The 21753-nt window shown below is 41.3% G+C and overlaps 1 protein-coding gene across 1 annotated transcript in view; it reads left to right on the forward strand.

The window, feature by feature from the left end:
• Positions 1 to 21753, forward strand: part of Fam171b (family with sequence similarity 171 member B) — a 57515-nt gene continuing 35762 nt past the window's right edge. The window contains exon 1 of the mRNA XM_005065104.4: positions 1 to 334. Coding sequence (XP_005065161.1) covers positions 115 to 334 — 220 coding nt within the window. The 5' untranslated portion in view covers positions 1 to 114. The remainder of the gene's footprint in view (positions 335 to 21753) is intronic.

Consider the following 21753-nt stretch of genomic DNA (forward strand, 5'->3'; position numbering starts at 1 on the left):
CACAGACGGCGCGAGGGGGAGCGAGCGAGCGGGCGCGGCCGGGTTCCGCAGCCCTGGCGCCCGCCGCCGCCCGCAGCCCCGCAATATGCCTCCGTGGCCCGCTGGCTCTCCGCCATGGCGAGGCTCTGCCGGCGCATCCCCTGCGCCTTGCTCCTCGGCCTGGCCGCGATGCTGCTGAAGGCTCGGTTGGTACCCGCGGCCACCAGAGCCGAACTCAGTCGCTCCGACCTCAGCCTCATCCAGCAGCAGCAGCAGCAACAGCAAAAGCAGCGGGAGGAGGCGGAAGAGGAGAGGCCAGAGGTGCCTGGGGCATCCTCTACTTCGGCGGTTCCAGGTAGGATTCAGCAGCCCGGCCCTGCTGTGCCAGGGATCTCGTCTGGCTTCGCCGGATTCTTAGCACCTTCCCCATGTCCCCCTTGCTTATTCTTGCCGGTCCCTATCCCTCTGCGGCGTCTTCCCAGGTTGCGGGTTCGGCCTTTGGTCCTTTGCTCGGGTGGGAAATCTTCCCCGCAGAGCACTGCAGTGGGCTTGAGAAGGGTTGGGGACCGTAAAGGGGGAGGCGGGGAGTCAAGGTGCCTGCTTCCACTGATCTTTTTATTTTTATTTTCCCTCCCTCTACACCACACACACACACACACACACACACACACACACACACGCACGCACGCACACACACACACACACACGCGTGCACACACACACACACACACACACACACACACGCGCGCGCGCGCGCACACACACTCAGGTTCTTATATCCCTTTAGCATTATGTTCTCTAGCCTCTCCTAGATACTGAGCAGTTTGATATACACCCACACTGCTTTTGCACTGTTTCTCCCTGCCTGCTGTACTTAAATTTAGAACTGGAGAAAGAAATCTCCATTTATTTCATTATATTCCTCTTTTTATCCCAAGAAAGGTTTAAGGCGGCTTGCAAAAAAGGAAAAAATGCATTTGACACAATAAGATGAAAGAAAAACAATGGAACAGGAGTTTGTAGTTGAAGGAAGGGACTAGGGAGGGAGACAGATGGGTAAGCATGGAGTGACGCTTAGGTAGCATCGCCTGCCCCTCCCCCTGAGGGGAATCTCCTTGTAGTGGAACTTAAATGAGCCTTCTCTTGACACATTAGGTAGGAGTGATGAAATATGGGTGTAATATATATGACCATTCAGCTTCCTGTTTTCTGTCTCCCCTATTGCCCCTCTCCTGGGTAAGCAAAGAGCTAGGCTATCCATTTAAATAGCCTCTACCCCGCCCCCAAGCCAGTTACCTTCTACACTGTAGATTCTGCCTGGGCTTTGGGAAGGAAAGGGGATTTTTTTTTTAAGCCACCAATTTTCTGGCTAGTGGGCTGAGGTTTCACAAACCACAGATGAGAGTTATTATAACACTGATTTTTGTTTTAAGATCTGCCTAGTAACATTATAGAAGATGCTGAGAGTGAAATTGTGTAGATTGGAATCAGCATCTTAGTTTATCTTGCTTGCTCATCATCAGAGAGCAGTTTGGAGTCACGCCAGCTGTGATTCATGACACAGCCCCGATGATTTAATTTCTTGGAGGGCTTTGAGCAGAGGATGAAATCACCACAGTGCGCAGGAGAAAGCCTGTGTTCCCCACACCTTTTTAAACTGATTAATAGTACTCAGAGGTGGCTAACATAGAAAGATAGGCAGTGTGTTTGGATCTTACTCAGGTTTTAGTATTTGAAAGTGCTAACACCGTGGAGTGCATGAAGCTGATGTTAGGGTAAATCTGGAGAAGTTGGAGGTAGTGTTTTCATTACAAGAGAGATTTCTAACATTAGCAGAGCAATAGGAGTCTGGGAGAGTGCTGGTCAGTTTTGTGGTTTCTGGTATTTTGGTCTTTTGGGAATATTAGTGAAATGGGTTTGGTTACCAGAGTATAATATGGTCTGATGAGGGTTATGAATAACTGTAATAATTTGAAACCTTTGTATTTAGAGTGAAAGTTAAACTATTCATTTTCTGGTATTTATGAGGGATATTTGGAAAAGGACGATTATTTAGAAATCTAGCCATCCCTGCTTTATTTAGCTTAATTGAGATAAAGAATCTGCTGTCCAGCAGCTCACATTGAGCTCTGAAGAGGAGCATGGCTCTTGTGTCTTTCTCAAACTCTCTAACCCCCAGTATAGCCATAAACAAGGACAACCCAGGAGATTACATCCGTGAGATAGTATTGACACAGCCCATACCCAAATAAAGTTAAAATGTCCTCTCCACAGTGAATGGGTCTTATTTCAACCTTTGTCCCTCATGCAGATAGACATTTCTATAAAAATATTAAGTGGGAGGATGGCTTATGCTCAGATCTTACAATTGTGTGGAGGGATCTGGCCCCTCTGATTTCTTCCTCTTTGTCCTGACCCTCTCCTTGGTAGCCACAATGTTTTTCCATTTGCAGTGGGCCCGGGTGCCAGACTTCTGCGCTTCTTTTCTCTGCATGGAGTTCTGAAACTTAAGTGGCTGGGTGTGCATGCTAACTCTGAATCTACAGCCTCTTCTACCTTGGTTGGTCCCCACTCCCACACCTACTGTTTTTTAAAAAGCATTTCTTTATCTGTGTTTTGCATGCATGTCTATGGGTGTGGAGGTGTAGGTGGGGAGGTAAGAGCCGGTTTTCCTTCCACCACATGGGCCCTGGGGCTTGTCATCACGCTTGGTAACAATCTCTTGACCTGCAGTGCTATCTCACAGGCCTTCTTCAGTAACCCACGAGGGCATAGACTTTGTTGTGGTCACTGCTGTACTTCTGTCACACAGAGATCACTTGGTGTGTCTAGATACTCATCTGTTTGTTGGATGAATGAGTGAAGAGTTGGATGAAGATGCTGGCATCAGGGAATACTCGTTCCCCAAGTGTTTGCTAAATATTTAATATCTTGTGAAATTCTTCATTAGAATTTGTATGAAAATAAAATGTTACATGGAAAGACTTATGAGTATAGATGATAAAGTATCTATCTTGGATCTTTAATGTTAGCTGATTCCAGTGTTCATTTTAGGTTGTCTATACAGAACCAGTTGATACTGATACTTGAGGCAATTACTAGGTTCTGTCAAGAAGATTCTTAACCTCAGTGCACTTGTAATCCCCTGTGACCTAGGCAGGTATTAATGTATTACACCTTTAAATAGTCATGGCTGAGCCTGATTTGCTCTCTGTGTGGCACTTCTCATGCCTTGGACCCGGAATGGGAAAACTATGGAATTTTTTTTAGGCATGATTTAGAAAACTGTGACACATTGAGTGGTGTATGACTGAGCAAAGAATCTGACCATCAGCCTCAGCGGTTATTCTCTGCAGTTTTCATTCTCCTGAAAATTTCTCTGTGTTGTTGAGAAACAAAAGAAAGGCTAAAAAAGAAACCAGAAATACATTACTCTTTAAAATCAGGATTTAAAAGAACATGCTTCTATTTTCTCACTAAGTTATGGAATATTGCCTTTAGAGAGTGCTGAGAAGAAAGGTCAAATTTGGGATCTGTCAGGTCCCTTTGTTTCTCTAGCACGTGCAGAAGTCCTGATCTCCCCATCTGTGCCGGTCGTTGCTAGAAATAGATATTTGAGGGGCTAGCAAAGAATTAATTTGGGAGCTGGTGGTAGTTGAATCAGCCATATCATATTCACTCTGATGGCCCATTAGGTAGGAGACATGTGGAGCTGGATGCAAGGGGAGCTGAAAAAATAATGAGTGGCATTAAAATTCCCCATGAGTAGCACACTCGCAAGGTTCTCCATGCCGTTCTACAAGCATCTTTTACACATAGAGTCCTGAAAAGCGTAATTTTTATGGTCTTAAAATTTTTAATCACGTGAATATATATAATTTTGGAAAATGTTAAATAAATATAAAATAAACAGCATGATAGATGATACCAGTCACTTAGTTTCACAGTTCTGCCATTACGGTTTCACTCACTCACATATCCAACCGTTTCTAGTATGTGTGCTGCTGAAGTGAGCACCGCATCCAACCATTTCTAATTCATGGCTTTTTTTTGGGGTGCAGTTCTTTTTTTGTGGTGGTATGCACACATATGTAAATGTACATGTTACTACATTATTTTGATAGATAGGTGTTTACATATAACCAGTACCTCTCTGGACGTGCAATGTTTATATCATGGTGGAAAGTTCTCCTTCACCCCCTTCCCAGGCTTTCCCTACCCTTAACCCAGAGTTCTGTGCTGTTTTCATTCTAGCCTATTTATACATCTTTTAGAACTTCACATGTGGATTCCCTTATCATTTGACCTTTTGTGCTATTGACTTTACTAATTTTCTAGCACATTAGTAGTTTACTTTTCTTTACTGATGAGTAATCTTCCATTTTGGGAATTGCACCAGTTTAGTTTATTGCTTCTGTTGTTGTGATTATTTAGATGGTCTTTGGTGATAGAGGCTGCTACATCCTTAAGTCTGTGTGAGAACATCCTTTTTATGTATCCGAATAAATGCCTAGGGATAGAATTGCTAGGTTAGGGGGGTATACTTAATAATTGAATATTACCCAATATTCTGAGTAGCTGGGACTTTATCATTTAATCCAATGATTAATCAAATTACAGAATTACTTATGCTTTCTCATGACTTGAAATGATTTTTGTGTGAAAAATGCATGGTGCCTATCACCAGTACTCAGGATGGCATTCTGATACACACCATGAAACAGTTACAGTAGTAAAGCACAGTAGCATGTCCATCTTCCTTAGCAAATTTCCAACATACAATTCAACACTGTAACTCTCCTCCTCATTTCCTACATTTGATATGCTTACTTAGTCTATATATTTGCAACTTTGTGCCCTGTTCTGTGCCTTTCTTTTGTCAGGTAGTCATTATTTTCTTCCCCATTTGAATCTCCCATCTGTGAAACGTGTTTGTTTACTTTTTGTGACTAAGGAATTTGAAAAATCAGTAGGAAAAGTAAGGTTAGAAATTATTCCGTTTGGAAGTCCTTATGCTTTACAGGCCATAGTCCCAGATGGGTGATTATGATTTCTTTCCAGGATTTTAATACCCAAAGGGAACATTTAGTGCATGCTGATTACAGGTTGAAAATACACATGTCATTGTGTTGCATTTGAGTCCAGTTGGTTTTGGTGGTTTTCACGACGTTCTTAATGTGACTTAGTAGAAACTGTACCAAATATTTTTCTGAAACAAAACTCTTCCTTCAAGAATATAAATATTGAACTTGATTCTCTTTCAAAGTTCTGTCTGACTGGGTCAACCACAGTATTATTGTCATTCATTTGCTTGGCCTAGTGTAATGTTTAATTTTCTTTTGTACAAATTGCCTTTAGCTAGAAAACGAGTGCAGTGTTTTTCATTGATAAAACATGTGTTCTTAGAATCTTACCTAGAAGATTCTAAAACTAGGAAAGCTCAGCGTTTAAGTGTTTAATTGAAACATAAGCTAGACAAACAGCTTCTGTTTGGGGCCAGATGATTGTGACCCATGCCTTTAATCCCAGCACTTTGGATGCAAAAGCAGGTGGATCTTTGAGTTTGGCTAGCCTGGTCTATAGAGGTGTTCCAGGTCAGCCAGGGCTACATAGAACAACCCTGTCTCAAAAACACAAAACAAAACAAAAGAGTCTGTTTGGGTATGCCTTTTGAATTGACCTTTTGGGAAGACATAATCGATATGTCTGAAACATTAGATTTCTGTACATATTAAATGGTTTTCATGACTGCCCATATTATTATTATTAAGCTGTATTTTAAATCCTGCTTGATGATGCCTGAGAATATAAGCACATTCATGTGGACATAAAACACTGTTTTATGGAGATCATTGGATGCTGAGGAAGTGGCAGTCACTTTCCATCATTTCCAACGTGTCACACTCTCCTCAGTACCTAATGAACCAAAGCTAGCCTCAGTAATGCATAATGCCTCTCAGAATATCGAGTTCATGAAGCCAGCTCTCTATGTCAAGGTCTTACATCTTCCACAAACTTGAAATTAATTTCATTTACAAATGAGACTTCAGTTTCTTTTTAACATGGTCCCTCCAAGTAAATTTCTAAGTTTTATAGTCCTTGAGGGCATCACTTAAAATTTAAATAAATTTTTTGTCAGTAGCAATGTCTATGCTTTAGTATAGTCTTTTAGACTTCAGTAAAAAATGTTGTTTATGTTTTATTATTTTTGCTCAATTTTCCTTTTTTTTTAAAAAAAAAGATTGTATTTGCTTATGTACCTCAGACTGGCTTTGGATTTATGACTTTCCTGCTTCAGTCTCTTTAGTGCTGGGATTACTAGTGCATGCACCACTACCATTGACATAATGGACGTGTTTTAAATTTATTTCTTCTGCTGAAATTTAGAGCACTTACTGGGTCAAGCCAGTTATCATTCCTATGTGTGGACCCCATAGGTAATCCCTTGGCCAGTTGGAAGCCTGTATACATGTCTAACTTCAGCTCAGGGCTCAGGGTGAGAAGACTTGGCTTACATCCGAGGTTCCTATTCGAGGTATATTGCAGACTTCCGTGCTCCAACTTTTCTGTGGTGCTATGCCAACAGATCTGCTGCTGCCATTGTTTGTCCGTTGGTGTTGTAGTAGGGATGCAACACTAACACATCAGAGGGTTAAACAGATGGTTTATTTTCCTTACCGTGTAGATTGCACTCGGAAGTCCGCCAGGGGATGCAGGTACCTGGCTGTGGTGATGCGTGCCACTTCTCCCTGCCCTTGTGTCTTGGGAAACAGTCCAAACTAAGTTATCTCAATGTGGATCAGTATGGTTAAAGGGGCTATGTTCCTTTAAAAACGTAAACACGTGCTTCATGTCTCCACAATTGCATGAAAAGGATTGGTCTGCAAATGTCTGGTTGACCAAGGAAGGGTGGGCACGGTTACCAAATGAGTATCCATTTGCCATAAAAGCTAGATAGAGAGACACCATGCAAGGGAAGAAACAGCAGCCAAAATGGCAATCACATTCAGCTAGAGCAAAGTAAACTGTTTCTGGGTTAATGATAAAACACATGTTATGAAATAGAAATTATGAATAATTAAATATGTGTCCCTGAAGTCAAAACTATGTTTACTCATTTTTATTTAGATGAGTGTGGGTTTCCAGAGTTATAAGTATTTAAAGAAAACTTTGCCCCCCTAAATTTTTTAAATTAATTAATTGATTAGTTAGTTCGTTTTTTGAGACATGGTTTCTCTGCACAGCCCTGGCTGTCCTGGAACTTGCTCTGTAGACCAGGCTGGCCTCTGTCTCCTGAATGTTAGGGTTAAAAGCATGGGGCACCACTTCCTTTGGCCCTCTGTGGGTTTTTTGCTTGTTTTTGTTTTGTTTTGAGACAGGGTCTCATTATGTGGCTTTGTATGGCCTCAAATTCATTATGTAGATAAGGGTGGTCTCAAATTCACAGAGATCTACTTTTTTTTAGCCTCATGCTTGTTGGGATTAAAGGCATGTATGATCATGCACATGGCCTCAAATTATGCTTTACATTTGTGCTGTTAGATTCAAGAAGCTTAGTAGAAAAGCTATGATTTATATAACATTTTCCTTCTCCTTGTTTCCCGTCTCCTCCCCTTCCTTTATATTCCCTCTTTCCTTTATTTTGTGGTCCAAAGACTTAAGCATTCTAGGCAAGTACATAAACTATACCAACCCTTATTTAGTTTACTCAGAGACAGGATGCTACTACTAAGTTATAGTGGCTGGCCTTGAATTTATAACTTTCCTTCTTTAGCCTCCTGAGTATCTGGGATTATAGGTAAAAGGTAGTATGTCTGGCTCACTGTTTCTTTGTATTTAATTTGCAGTTCAACTTTTATTATAATTATATATGAGAAAACTATAGTAATGCATGAAACAGTTAATCTTTTTCAAATTTCATTTACAGTGATACAATATCTAAATTTTAAAATACATAATTAAAAAACTGTTCCCGTTGCAGGTGGTACCTGCTGCACAACTGTTTTGGGAATCAGGGCCTTGGGGATTAGGATAAAAATGGTCCTAAGAGATTTTTCTGGAGATGTTTGAAAAGTGAGTAATATGAGCTAAAACAGGCCCTTCACAGAAATTGTATCACCTTGTATTTATCAAATCCAATAAAGCCACTAGTTAATGATAATCTAATTTCGTTCTTAGTTAATATGAGAGTATGAGTTTTGATTGTAATTTAAAACATTCGTTAACACCGGTTCAAGTTTATGAATCAAAACAATGTGGGTTTTAAAAGTGTTTCTGTACTATAGCATTTCAAATAGGGAAGAGGTCTTATGACTCAAGAAACCTGTGGAATGTAGGAAGTAAGCTGAAGTGGGAAGTGGGTATCTGAGTGATTATAGAGAGGTCATACAATGCATTGTGACCTTTTTGCAGCTTCAGTGGCCTTTGCGAGTAGGTTGCACCCTCCATGAGGAATCCTTGGAAATGTGAAGGAGTCCTTGCCCCTCCTACAGTATCATGCGGGGGTCCTAGGGAGCCAGTGGAAAGACATGGAGAGCTCCTGAGAATCCAAAGAGGGACACATCATTGTCTGCTAGTGCTCAATGTCTATGAGATTTTTAAGAAAAGTCCTAGTCCCCAAAGGTTAAGAAAACTGCCCTAGTTAGCTAAACATTTCTAAATGGACTAGTTGAGAAAAGAACAAAGGACTCGTTTGGACTCAATTTGTGTGTGTGTGTGTGTGTTTTCTTAGCATGTGAATTTTTCTGTTATTTTTGTAAATGTGGTGGGTAAAATTATGATGCTTGACAGAAATATAAGCAAGTCTTCCCAAAGGCTTAAAAACAGCAATTTCTTAGGACATAGCCTTGTGGTCAGTTCTTTCAGAGTCAGCTTTTCAATTCTGTTTGCACAATGGCTACCAATATACAATACCATTCTGATAAGTCACATGACTTTGAATTGTTCTACATCTAGGTTCTGTTATGCAGTAATCTGACAAAGTATCTTACAGCCCCAAACCTGCTGCTTTGGCAGGCAGCTATAAACTCTATCACTTGCCTTTTTCATGGGAGGACAGAGTCACTGAGACTGAGGGAATGCCCTTCATCCAGTGTGTGATGAGGACTGTCTGCCTCTTGGGTCCTACCAGGCCTGAGTCAAAGCTTCAGACAGTTCTAGCAAATAAGGCCCGACCCTGGGAGTTAGAAATCCCCAGGGAAGGCTTTTATGAAACTTAATATGCTTTAAACTTTGGTCTTTAAACAATTGCAGGGCAAAGTAGTAACTTCAGCCCGCATAGATTTCAATCTGTGATTTAACTAGCAGTTTTCATCGCCAGCACTACACCAGGCTTTGGAATTAATACCACCTTTAAGAGCCCGAATAGCTCAGTCGTAATTAATGCTGTCTTTAAATTCAGTGGAACATATTTTTCTTACTTTTTTTCATTACGCCTCTTCTGCTCTCAGGAATAAGTAATGGACTTGGAAAAGCTAATGCTGCGAAGAATTAAAGGGGCTCTGCAGGCTGCCTCTGCCTTATAGAAATTATCCTTGCGTTTGAAAATCCAGACAGGGAGATGCAAAGCAATAGTGTTGAGACCCCCTCAAACTGAGGCTACAGAGAAAATGTGGGGGACAGACATCAAGGTCACAAGGATGGAGATATCCCCGACAAATCCAGGAGCTTGTGGCCACTTCATTTCCTGTGATTTCTGGATGTAAGGACTCCTGCAGGGACTGTGCATGTGGCAGCCCGGCTCAGATGCAGGTTTGACAAAGCAGAGGGAAACTTCTTGACTCAGTTTCTCCTCTTTTCCCCATATCAGCACTCCTTAGCAGAAATGCAGTAGGAAATCTGTAACTCCGGAACAACGTGCTACCTAATGATTAAATTGAAAAACTGCATTTCCATATTAATATTGCCATGAAAGGTTGTTGGGTATTATATCATATGCTTGTTAAATGTATTTATATTCAACAACAGCAAAAATCCACATTTTTCTCTATTTTATTTACTATGTTTTTGGCTCTCAATTTTTCTCTCTTGAGGTGCCCTCATCTACCGCAGGGTCAGCTATGTGCTGAGATTCCCCGAGCTCTTCGTGTGGAGATAGGACGGGCATTTCTGCTTCATCACGTCTAAGAGTGGAATTTGAGTTTCCCTCCACACGGTGCAGAATCAACGTCTCCCTCATGGTTCCTAAAACGCAAAACAAAACAAAAAAATAGTACTGAAGCTGGCCTGGAGGCATATGTCTGTAATTACAGCCTTTGGGTCATATAGGCGGGAGGAAGAAAAGCTTGAGAACAGTCTGAGCTACATGAGGTCTTGTCTCGTGATCCTCCTGCCTCTGCCTCCTTCTGCAAATCCTACCGGCATGCGCCACCACAACCTGTGAGGTCTTGTCTCAAAAGCAAACAAAAATGCCAGCCAGCCAGCCAGCCAGCCAGCCACCCAGCCAGCCAGCCAGCCAGTCAGCCAGCCAACCAACCAGCCAACTTACCTCCAAACCATAGATCAAAACCTGTATTAGAGATCAAACCTAGACCCTTAATTCATGCTGGGTATGTACTCTACACTGAGCTACATCCCCAGCCCTCATGAAAACAAACTTACTGAGTTGCTACTATTTGCCATGCATGGTGCATGCTACCTGTATTACTTACTTGTCATTGCAGAAACAGTATATGAAAAGAAGGACGGGTTCTGGTCCCCAGTTCACGGTGATAGGAACTTCCAGCACAGCCTGACTATTTGTGTTCCTGCAGACCGGGGAGGATAGAGGATAGGCTAGAAGCAGGGTGAACCGCAAATGAGAAAATTGTGGGTCCGTTTTTCCAAAATGACTCTAGCTGTGTCGGGTTGACATAAAACTAGCCAGCATATTAGCATATGGTAGAATACTTTCCTTTACTGTTAGAAGCGTGGGGATGTTGTGGCCTTGACCAGACACTGTTCCATTCTTACTTAGCATATCAGTGCTCCACATCACCTAACAGTGCATCTTCATGTCTATTAGCCTTCCTCTCTTGCTCCTCTGTGCCATGTGCTGGCCTGTTGATGCTCATGGAAACATGTAACTTGCCTTCTTTGTCATCAACCTCAGATTTGATTACTTGTTGTTGTTATGGTATCTGAATAGACTTCTACAAACTATAGTTCTCTGCACAGTGATTGCCTCTTTCGGTTGAAGCTCTTGAGACCTATAATACATCCAGAATTCTATTCATGAAGTTTGGTATCACGTTAGTCTAGAAATGTGTGCACAGCAAGAAGCCACATAGCTGGAAATTTCCAGTGTTGAAGAAAAGGTACCAAACTAACTGTAAGCTGTATACATTGATACATATTTTTTCTAGATATAGTACACATTTTATTCAGTTATCCATTTAAAAATACCTGACATCTGGGTGATAAAACATGGCGGATGAGCTCTGTTATTATGAGGTTTACAGTTCAGAAAGGAAGAGAAAGGTTATACAGTTTTTCTTTTAGCACTTCAGGCCCCCGATAAAGCAGTTTCTACATTAAAAAAGTCCATTAAATTCTGTAAATCTTCCAGGCTGGGAGAGCTGAGACATGAAGCAGGTGGCTTCCTGGGGAAACATATGGGCAGATTGTGGCTGTTCTCCCTTAGGCTGGGGCCCAGGAAACTCAGGGCACATGTATAGCATGTTGTCCTTTTGGGCTTTCAGAGACTGAGGGGAAGGTTATACCACATCATCCCAGTGACAGGGAGAACTATTGTTTATAGCAGTTAATCAGTTATAACTCTATGCGATGAAAAGATACCATCCTAACCCCCTGAGTTTGCTATTTCCTACTCAGACACCCAGAAATCATCATGGAGTTTGGGTTCTACCATGATTCTTAAATATAAAGTCACAGTGGGTTTCATGTCTGTTCCTGCTATTTTATTTGCTCAGCTATGTCCCCTGGCCAAATCCTGTTCCATCTGTTTGGACTCTAGTAATAATATATTCCTTCTAATTCAAACAGTCTTGTGCTGTGAATCTTCCTAGCTTTCTTTTCTTGAAGGATATAATATATCCTTCCCACCCAATATAGTAGGACAGTGCTATTTAAGGTAGCATTCTGGCTGTATTACTCTCTGCCATGCTTCCTATTTGTTTTCTTCCTTGGGTCCTGTTTCACCAGTTTCTGACCATCTCCCCTACCTTAGGTGTAGCTCTCATGGTGGATGTATACATATTTATACAATTCTTTTCTTTCCCACCCTCTGTCTATGCTGTCCCCATCCTTCCATGTTTGTGATGGAGATGGCGTTCCGATCCTTGGTCTTTACCCTGAAAGAGTCAGGTATTCTGTGAGCAGAAGAGAGGACTGTCAGACACAGAAGTGGGTATCTCGTATCAGTTAATGACTTCCGTCCTTGTGGTTTGCTTAGTTTAAACACCTTCTTGGATTCTGCATGAGAATAATTCTCATGTTTGCATCAGTAAATCCTGACAGGATTTGTATAGCTGTTGGAGGAAAAGTCTTATCTAGCTCTGTGTTATTCCCCACACTGTCTTCATGCCAGGCAGACTGACAATCTGTTGACTTTCTCTTGCTCTTGGCACCATCCTGCTTCCTTCTCATCTCTGACTTCAATAGAAGTTCATCTAATTCATCACATTTGCTGACTCACCACTATCTCTCAACAAACCACTTAGACCCTTCATAGGATGAGTCTGTATCTGAAATATGTTGTTTCGATTAGTCTCTATTCCCAGTGTTTCTTTATTCTTCCTCTAGATTCCTTTAGATCATACATATATTTATTCACCCATTTTGTATCACACAGTTTCTAACATTAAGAGGTGAGAAATATGCTGAGTGGGATTTATTGGTAATTGTGTGTCTCCTTGTTAGTGTGAGGCTCTGGACTGTATTTCCACGGTCTTCTGCTATGTGAGAAGCACACCAATGACTCCAAAATGCTTTTTAATTAACAGGGTTTATTTCAGATTTATGAGTTTAGGGCGAATGCTGATGGCATTATGATAAACTGGGAAATGACAAGTTCACTGATCCCGTGATACACTTTGAGATTGAGAATTGCCACTCCCTTTGATATCAATATCTCAAAGTACCATTCTCAAGCCTAGAGCCCTTCTTGAGGAAGCTTTTCCCGCTGTTCTATATTTTTGTTTCTTTTCACTTCTATTTCCTTTTAATTCTTATTAGCACTTGGTTTGCCACCTTTTGGTCCAAGCTATGACCTCATGCCTCCTCACTCCCACTTCCCTCCTTTTTCTCACCTTCAAGTTTTTCTCACTCTACAGGTTTAATTTAGATGTTCTTATGATTCTTTCTTGTAAACAGCAATCTTTGCGTTTTCCCCTCTTCTCAAAATACTGCTCAGGGACCTCTGACACCTAAGGCACATCTGTAAGCATCCACTGCAAATCAGTGAACTAACTTGTCACCAAATGCAAGGCTTACATTTGTGTATGTATCACAGAAGCATGTCAAAGTTATGCTGTTTATGAGCACTTTATGGAACTGAGTAACTGGCTATGTAACACTGTAGGGCTGTAAGGTTGGGTAGGGATGGGATGGGTAGATCTGAGTTTTTAAGGAGTTTGAGCACGGGAAGAGTGAGATGAGAGGTCTCTGGGCTCCTCCGGGTGTGAGGAGGTTGGGCTCCACTAAGGCCAGAGCCGACCTTGGACTTTGCACACCCTCGAAAGCTTCTCTGTTTGATGGAACTGTCTGAGAAATCATTCAGGGCTGTTGGATTTGCTGGTCAAACATGCATTTTGGTGTTTAGACACAGGTGTGGGGAATTCAAATTCTTATCTGTTCTTATGTATAGAATGTCTTCAGGTAAACTACAAATAAAGTTTGTTGAGTTGGAGATAAAGGATTATGATAGTTAGTAGGCAGAATTGTGGTAGAGATGGTATGTATAACACTCATTTGTTTCTTGTGGTTTTATTTTTCTATTCGAAAAGTGTTTATATGCTTCCACTAAGAAGTGCTAAGGCATCTTAAGAGATAAAACCATTCCTGTTTTTCTTTTTAAAACAAGCTAGAAACAGTATCCTCTTTGAAACATGAGCTAACGCAAACAAGGGAAATGTATTGAAAAGGAAAATACTAGTGAGATATTCGTCTGTGAGCTTCAGTTTTTCAGTATTCCATTGATCCCTTTTGTTTTACTGAGAGGATAAATTGGCTCACAAGAAAGGCTTTTTTTTCCTATCCAGGAAATCTTAGCTGGAGCTAACAATATTCTCAGCATACAGATAAGCCAATTAAAGCTGCCCTGGTCCTTTGGAAAACTTATTGAAAAAGATTGTGTTTTAAATAAGAAAGCTACAGTCCTGGGCAATGCTCCTTTGTCTCTCTGGATTTGGCATTGTTGGGTAGGTTCACTTGTCTACTAAAATGTGAGTCTCACAACACTGTCTTCAGAAAGCAGTTCTGCTGGAAGCTGGATGAAATCCTTCCCCCTTCGAACACTTAACCTCAGAGGAGTAGTAAATTATGTTTCTCTCCAGTAATGTAGTTGCCCCACAACTGAGAAAGGCATTAGCATCCTAATGGAGGCAGTCAATTGATTCCTGTATTGATTAGACAGAGAAGACCGTGTCCTGTGAATTTTAAGGCTGACTGAATCCTAAAATTGTTATGGCAGGTACATCTAAAAATTTTTAAAATGTCATTTTTAAACAAAATTCACAAGCAAGCAACATTCTAATGTACTTTCCTTGAAATGAAAAACGGCATATTAAAAGTGACTTACCCTTCATACCATGTCTGTAAGTAGGAAGCAAAAGAAAGCTATGGGTTACTAAGGACAAATAGGATTCTTCAGGAGTTTTAAAAGCATTACTGTTTGTGATACAGCTTTTGCAAATTAGAAGGATAAATCCAGTGTGAGCTTAGAAAGTTGGTAGAATAAAACCAAATAGGGGTATCTGTATTTCCAGTCCATTTTGGTTACAAGTGAAAATGAATGACTCAGCCATGTTTTGTGTTTTATGCCTTATTCACCATGGGAATGATTTCTCCTACCTCTGCTTGCATTTAAAACTTACCTTATCTATAAAGAGTTCAGACATGCAATCTGTATATGATGGACACCTAGAATTAATTGCATTATAAAACTTGTGTCAATCATATTGTGTTTGAAAACTGGAAAAGATTTACATGTTAGGCATACATATCCTTCTGAAGTTAGATTTTTTTCTCTCAGCATCACATTTGGTGCATTTCCCTTGTTGATACATTTATACCTTATTAATTCAGTTGAATAACTGTATAATATTCATTTGTATAAATAAGTCATTCTGATGGACAGTGAGGATTTTTTTCTGGTTTATGGTCACACAGGGTGCCCTTTAGATGTGAACAAGACTGTATCTTTTTTGTTTGTTTATTTTTTCGAGGCAGGGTTTCTTTGTAGCTTTGGAGCCTGTCTTGGATTCATTGTATTGACCAGGCTGGCCTCGAACTCGATTGGTCTTCCTGCCTCTGCCTCCTGAGTGCTGGGATTAAAGTTGTGTGTCAGCACTGCCCAGCTAAGACTATATTATTATCTTAGGAGTTCATACAAAGAAATGGAATTACTGACTCATTTAGTCTGTATAATTTTTGTGTTTTTTACTAATTCTCAAAAGAAGTTGTAGATCATGAAAATGGCCTTTGTCATCCTACATAACAGTAATAGAAAAGTAGTCACACACCCTGCATTTTCTGGTTATCCGGACTGCTTGTTTTCTTTCATTTGGCCTTTTTTAGTACGTTGTCCTTCTACATCCCTTGTGTGTTTGTTTGTTCCTTTTGGGGACTTTTCCATTTTATTCCTGACTTTGTTGTTCTTTGGAACAGTAATCTTTTGTAGTGTCACATTTTGTTTTTGCACACTGGTTTTCAGAGTCTGATCAGGACTTTAATACTGGGTTTTAGAATATTTTTGTAACATTCTTTTGCATTTTACTTGATTTATTAATTACTATATTCTTGCTTAGCAATTCCTTACATAATGTCATATAATAACACCCTCCAGAAAAACTTAACCCTGCATTTAATCTTACAAAATATTCTGTTCATATAAGTTCATAGTAAATAAGATTTAGCCAATCCAGAACTTATTTTGTGTAAAAGGTAGGAGGTAGAAATAAGGGGAAATGATTAAGCTCTTAAACATCTTTAAAACCTCTATATATTGTATTTCTGATTCTCAGTGAGTCTCAAGAAACACTGGAAAGTTAAAAAAGTATCCATCCTTTTAATTCTTCAGAATTTAATTATTTCTTCCTGGTATGTCAGCATTTTTATTTAAATATATTCTATTCTCTTAAATTATTTATGAAGTAATTATTGCTTTAGAAGCCTTCAACATGAATATGATCTGAGGCCAACGATTTCATGCCATATATCACATTAGTGCAAGGGACCCAATACACAGCTCAAGAGAAGGTTAGTAAATGCATTTATTAATGGAAGGATGCAGTGTGCAGTATCTTCTAAGACCAGAAAGAAGACGATGTCTGTTACATGAAGAGATCACCATTTAATACCAAAAACAAAAAACAAGCAAGACTCCTAAATTTGCTTATTTATTGATGTGGAGTGCAATGCTGACCCCACACAGTCTTTCTTGCCAGTTGAGAAACAGACTTTACAGCACTGTCATCCCGTGTTATCCCCCTCCCCTTGAGAAGGAGGATTCTGAGATTGGATGTCTATTGGAGGGGTGGACGTGTGATGTGAGCAGCAGAGGCCTCTCTCTCAGTTTGGCTGGGTAGTCAGAGGCCTGCTGTCAGGGTGGGGCCATTCCTGACCTGATGCTCAGGTCCCTTGGCAGTGCACTTAGTGAGCTGTTAACCAAGTTTCAGACCAGTGTTGTGGTTCTAAACTCAGAACTGGCATACAGATTAATGTTTAACGCTTCTTCTTGTGCCTACCTATTACCATGGTTACAGAACATTCTGTCTTAGTACTGTGAAGATTTCTTTTATGTAGCACAATTTGTTTCCAGAATTGACAGATCCATAAATTTGACTATTGTGTATTTTCTGCCAAGAAACTATTATTTATATTTGGGAGTAGTAAAATTCAGTATGTCTGGTTCTGGGTGGATTTGCCTCTATTTGGCTTTTGGCATGGCTTGAGTTGGTGGTAATTCCATTTAAGTTCATATAGTAATCTGTAATGTCACTATTAGCTATTATCATATCATTTGATACTTCAGTTGTTTCTGTTTGAATAAAAATACGATTTTTATTAAGTTATTAGTTTTTCAAAACAGGGTCTCTTTACATAGTTCTAGTTGTCCTGGAATTATCACTATGTAGAACAAGCTGGCCTCAAACTCACAGCAATCTGCCTGCATCTGCCTCCTGAGGGCTGGAATTAAAGGTGTGTGCCACCACCACACAGCTTTAAATAAATACTTTATGACTGGGGAATACTATCTGCACTACTCTGTAGTGATGAGATACTGATTTACAGTACTGACAGTTTTTTGTCATGTTAAAATTGGAAATAATATCTAAAATGTTTGTGAGATTTCAAATGGTCTAATAACCTGAGTTGCCTAGAGCACTTCCAATGTCGGTGCCTTTTGCTTAGCCAATGTTTATTGACTAAATGAAACTTTACTTTAAATTAGATTTTTCTGTCCATTTCATCCTAGATCAATTCAGAGAATGTTTAAAGGAACAACTAATTTTATTTTCTTAACATAAGTAGTGAAAGCAAATCCAGTGTTTTGGTCATTCACGAATGTGGATAATGTATCAACGTTTGCTGTAGTAAGTATCTCCATGGCTATTATGTGAATTGTCTTTATACAAAAGCTTTAGTGGGGTATATTGTTCCCTTTCCATTCACTCCCTTCAGTGCTCCTGGCTGAAGCCTGACTTTTGTTAGGATTGGTGTCTTTGCCGGCTGCCTGCATTCCCTCCCATCTAGATAACCTCTGCTTGCTGAAGTGAGGAGAGACTTGCTGACACAGCCTCCTTCTTCTGTCAGGAATTGTGGGCCTTGATCTGGCTTTGTGTCCCGGCTATGCATTTCCATGCAGTTCGCCTCACTCAGGCTCCCTGCACTCAGTTGAAACGGCCTATTGATCTGTCTGAAGCCTTGCCCAGACTTTCTGCTCCTAGAATGTGGATCAATGCTATTTTGTTCTGCTTGGCTGGTCATCCGTGACAGCCCATCACCCCAACTGACACTTATTGCTTAATAAATATTTGTTTAGTAAGTATTACCTTCAAAGCACAAAAATCTCAGCACACAAAAACCCACCACGGCACTCATGACTGCCAGCTTGCTTTTGCTTTGAATCCTTGCAATGACTTTTGTTCTAGTTTTGATTTTTATCTCCTTGATCCTAGTGTTTCAGTAGCTGTCTCCAGTTTCTCGTTATGCAGCTTGTTTGACAAATTGCTCCCAGAGAGGTCTTTTTAATACCCCAAATGTCTTGCTATTAGTGACTGGACCTTCATTCCGTGGGCAATATTCAACTGTCCCTTTGCTTCCTGGTTTACTTTTCTCAGTTACTGTGACTAACCGTCATTCCATCATTCCCTTTAACACTGCATTTCTTCCCTTTGAAGGAAAACCTTGGTGTCTTTACCTCAAACTTAGAGTTTATGTACTCTTGTAGTTTTAGTATCAACTGATTCTTATATGAAAACATTTGATATCCTGGACTAGAATTCATATTTTCTTTTCTGTGTACCAATAACCCTTTATCCGTACCATTTTTATATGCTCCTCCCACTAGAGCCTTAACTGCCTTGAGTTTGGAGTTGAGGAAAATCAGATATAATATCAGCACTCATAAAATTTAGCATAGTTACTGACATACAGTACATTGAATAAACAGAATAGTATGACATGTTTGTCATACTGGATTTGACATCGTCATAATTTTTGGTTAGCATCCAGTAAGGTTTCCTGGGGTGAGTTTAACTGACATCCAACAACGGAATGCTGCATGTGGACTTTTCCTTTCATGCAATGTATATATTGCATTTATATTGTGTTATGTCCATTTTATCTTTTACAATCCTTTGATTTACTTTTCACTAGAAAGAATGAATTAATGAAGTTACATTGCTTGCAATTTCCAGGACTGGCACCATCTATAAATTCCACACCCTGTCTTCCATTCTTGCTGCGAGTTCATATTGGCTAAAGTTTTAGGCAGACCACATTCTCCTGGTACTTGAATGTGTTTTTTTTTTTTTTTTCAATCCGGCACTCCTTTCAGATGTCAAATTGCAGGGAAATCCTGCATTTTTTCTAAGGTATTCAAGGAGCCTTGGAGAAAATGCTGGGACTCATTCCATTTAAGCCTAACCACTCTTCCAGTTGGGTGGTCTCCTCTGGGTAAATGGAATGCTGCCAGGAGGTTTCAAAGCATTTCTAAAAGACGTGCTGAATGAAGGGTGCTCCTGGCCATTTCTAAGTAAGTTCCATTTTCTCTTTGCTAATTTAAACATGCTTGGCTCGGAGTCTTCTTTAAAAGGGATCTGGGTCTCATTAAGCCATCTCCACTTTATTTTTCCGTGAGTAAAGGGTGTGAACCCACCAGTGGAGCTGCAGAGACTCCAAAGGACACTAGGGAAGCTCTTGTTCTCTGTGGTTTGTGCCTTTAGTTTTCCTGGTACGGGTTCTCTCAACCCTCAAGAGGGGCATTGTGAAAAAACAAAAGCAAACAACAGCGTAGGGAGGGAAGGGTAAGTTACCAGGAAGCACACCGATTTTAAAGCTGTGTTGGGCATTGTCTCTCATGCTGGCTCCCCGGGGAGATGCCCGCAATTATATCGATACATTGACTATAGCGGAATGAAATGGGAATGTTCTCCTGCTGAAAAATGAATTGGTTTCTCATTCTGGAAAGTATGGTAGGAATTCACATTAAGCAGCTTTGAAGCATCCATACCTTTGACCTATTACTTCTCCTCCCCAGGAAGTAATCGAAGGCTCAGGCAAGGCACTTAGATTTTAATTAAAATTTTGTTTGCAAATGTGACAAATTGGACATGACTAACCGTACTGTAATAGGGCATTTCAATAACTTGTGGAGTTTTCTTTAATAATTAATGCTAATTTTGAAGAATATTGGATACCATGGACTGAGGCTTATGATACGATCTCAGAAACAGCACAACCACATTGGTTATTAGTTGACTCCTTTTATTCCTCCTACCTTAAACACTCGGTATAGTGAGTCAGATCCTGATCTGAGTTTGTTGAGATGGTCAGCGGGAACAGGTCGTGGGTTTCCTTCCAGGCTGCTCCATGCTTGTGCAAACACACACACACACACACACACACACACGTATGCACGCACGCACGCATGCACACACACACGCACACACGTATGCACGCCCGCATGCCTGCACATACACTCACGCACACACACACACACACGCATATATCCCAGTGTCCTCAGTGTTTGTTTGACACGGAGTCTCACACTGAACTTGGAGCTCACTAACTAGGCTAGACTGACTGGTCACCAGGCCCTCGAGCGTCCTCCTGTCCATCTGCTCTCTCCCCAGCACTGGAATTGCAGTCATTCGACACTACACACAGCTCTCACACCAGTGCTGGGGCCAAACAGCGTCTTGTGGTGCACAGCAAGTGCTTTACTGACTGTTTCATTTCTCTGGCCTCATAAACTGATATGACCTTGCAGGATCCTCGTTTAACATTTTGTATATTCAAGCCATCAATTGTGTATTCAGAGAAGAAATAGGCACATGCATTTGCAGGACAGGGTCTCTTTTTTTTCAATATATGTTTTTATTTAAATTAGAAACATGCATGCTTCACATATCAATCCCAACTCCCTCTCCCATCCCTCCTCCTTTGTCCCTCCACCAGTTCCCCCCCCCCATCCCCTGGGCCAATCTCCACATCATTCCCCAGGGAGGGTGAGGCCCTCCTTGGGGAATCTCCGGAGTCTGTCATTCATAAAGGGCAGGACCTAGGCCCTTCCTCACGTGTCCAGGCTGAGAGAGCATCCCTCCATGTAGAATGGGCTCCCAAAGTTCATTCTTAGCCATGGTGAACACTGATCTACTACCCAACGCCCCAGAGATTTCTGTCCTCACTGACACTGCATTTGTAGAGTTTGGATCAGTCCCCTGTTGGCCTCTCAGCCATCAGTCTGGGGTTCAAGAGCGCCCCCTTAGGACAGGGCCTTTTTAAAGTAAAAGGTATGTTCCTCAGATGTGTGTTAAGAGTTTGTACATGGATCCGGGTGGAAGGATGGCCAGAGCCATGGTTTGCAGCGTGTGGCCGCAGGCCTGGCAGGCGCCACTACGATAAGCAAGTATGTGGCGGAAGATGGGAGGTTGATGTGAGTGGCCCGCACAGCCACCTGAGGTCACATGATACCCTGGCCCATGTCTGGTTCCACGTTTATGTTCATGGCCCTTGTTACCACCAAGGGCCATGAGGATTTCCATGGTCTGGGCAGCAGTCAGAGGCCATGTTGGTGTCCAAGGGCGATGGTGACATCCAGGCCCATGCTGCAGCTGAGGGCCCTGTCTGGGTCTGTGGCCCTACCGTAACCGGGGTCTGTGTTGATGTCCGTGGCGCTGATGCCACCAAAAGCCATGCGATGCCTGCGGTCTGTCCTGCCGCCCGAAGCCGTGTTGATGTCCAAGGGCAGTGCCGAGCTGGCCCTGCCTCTCACCAGTAGTGGGCAGCAAAGCAATGAGCGCAAGAAAGTAGGCCACGCCCCTCTCAAACCACCTCCCTTGGGAGAACTGGCTCCACCCCTGAATGTGGCACCAGTGATAGCGTGGGTGT

Source organism: Mesocricetus auratus, unplaced genomic scaffold (assembly GCF_017639785.1).
Source record: "Mesocricetus auratus isolate SY011 unplaced genomic scaffold, BCM_Maur_2.0 Super-Scaffold_100004, whole genome shotgun sequence".
NCBI lineage: Eukaryota > Metazoa > Chordata > Mammalia > Rodentia > Cricetidae > Mesocricetus > Mesocricetus auratus.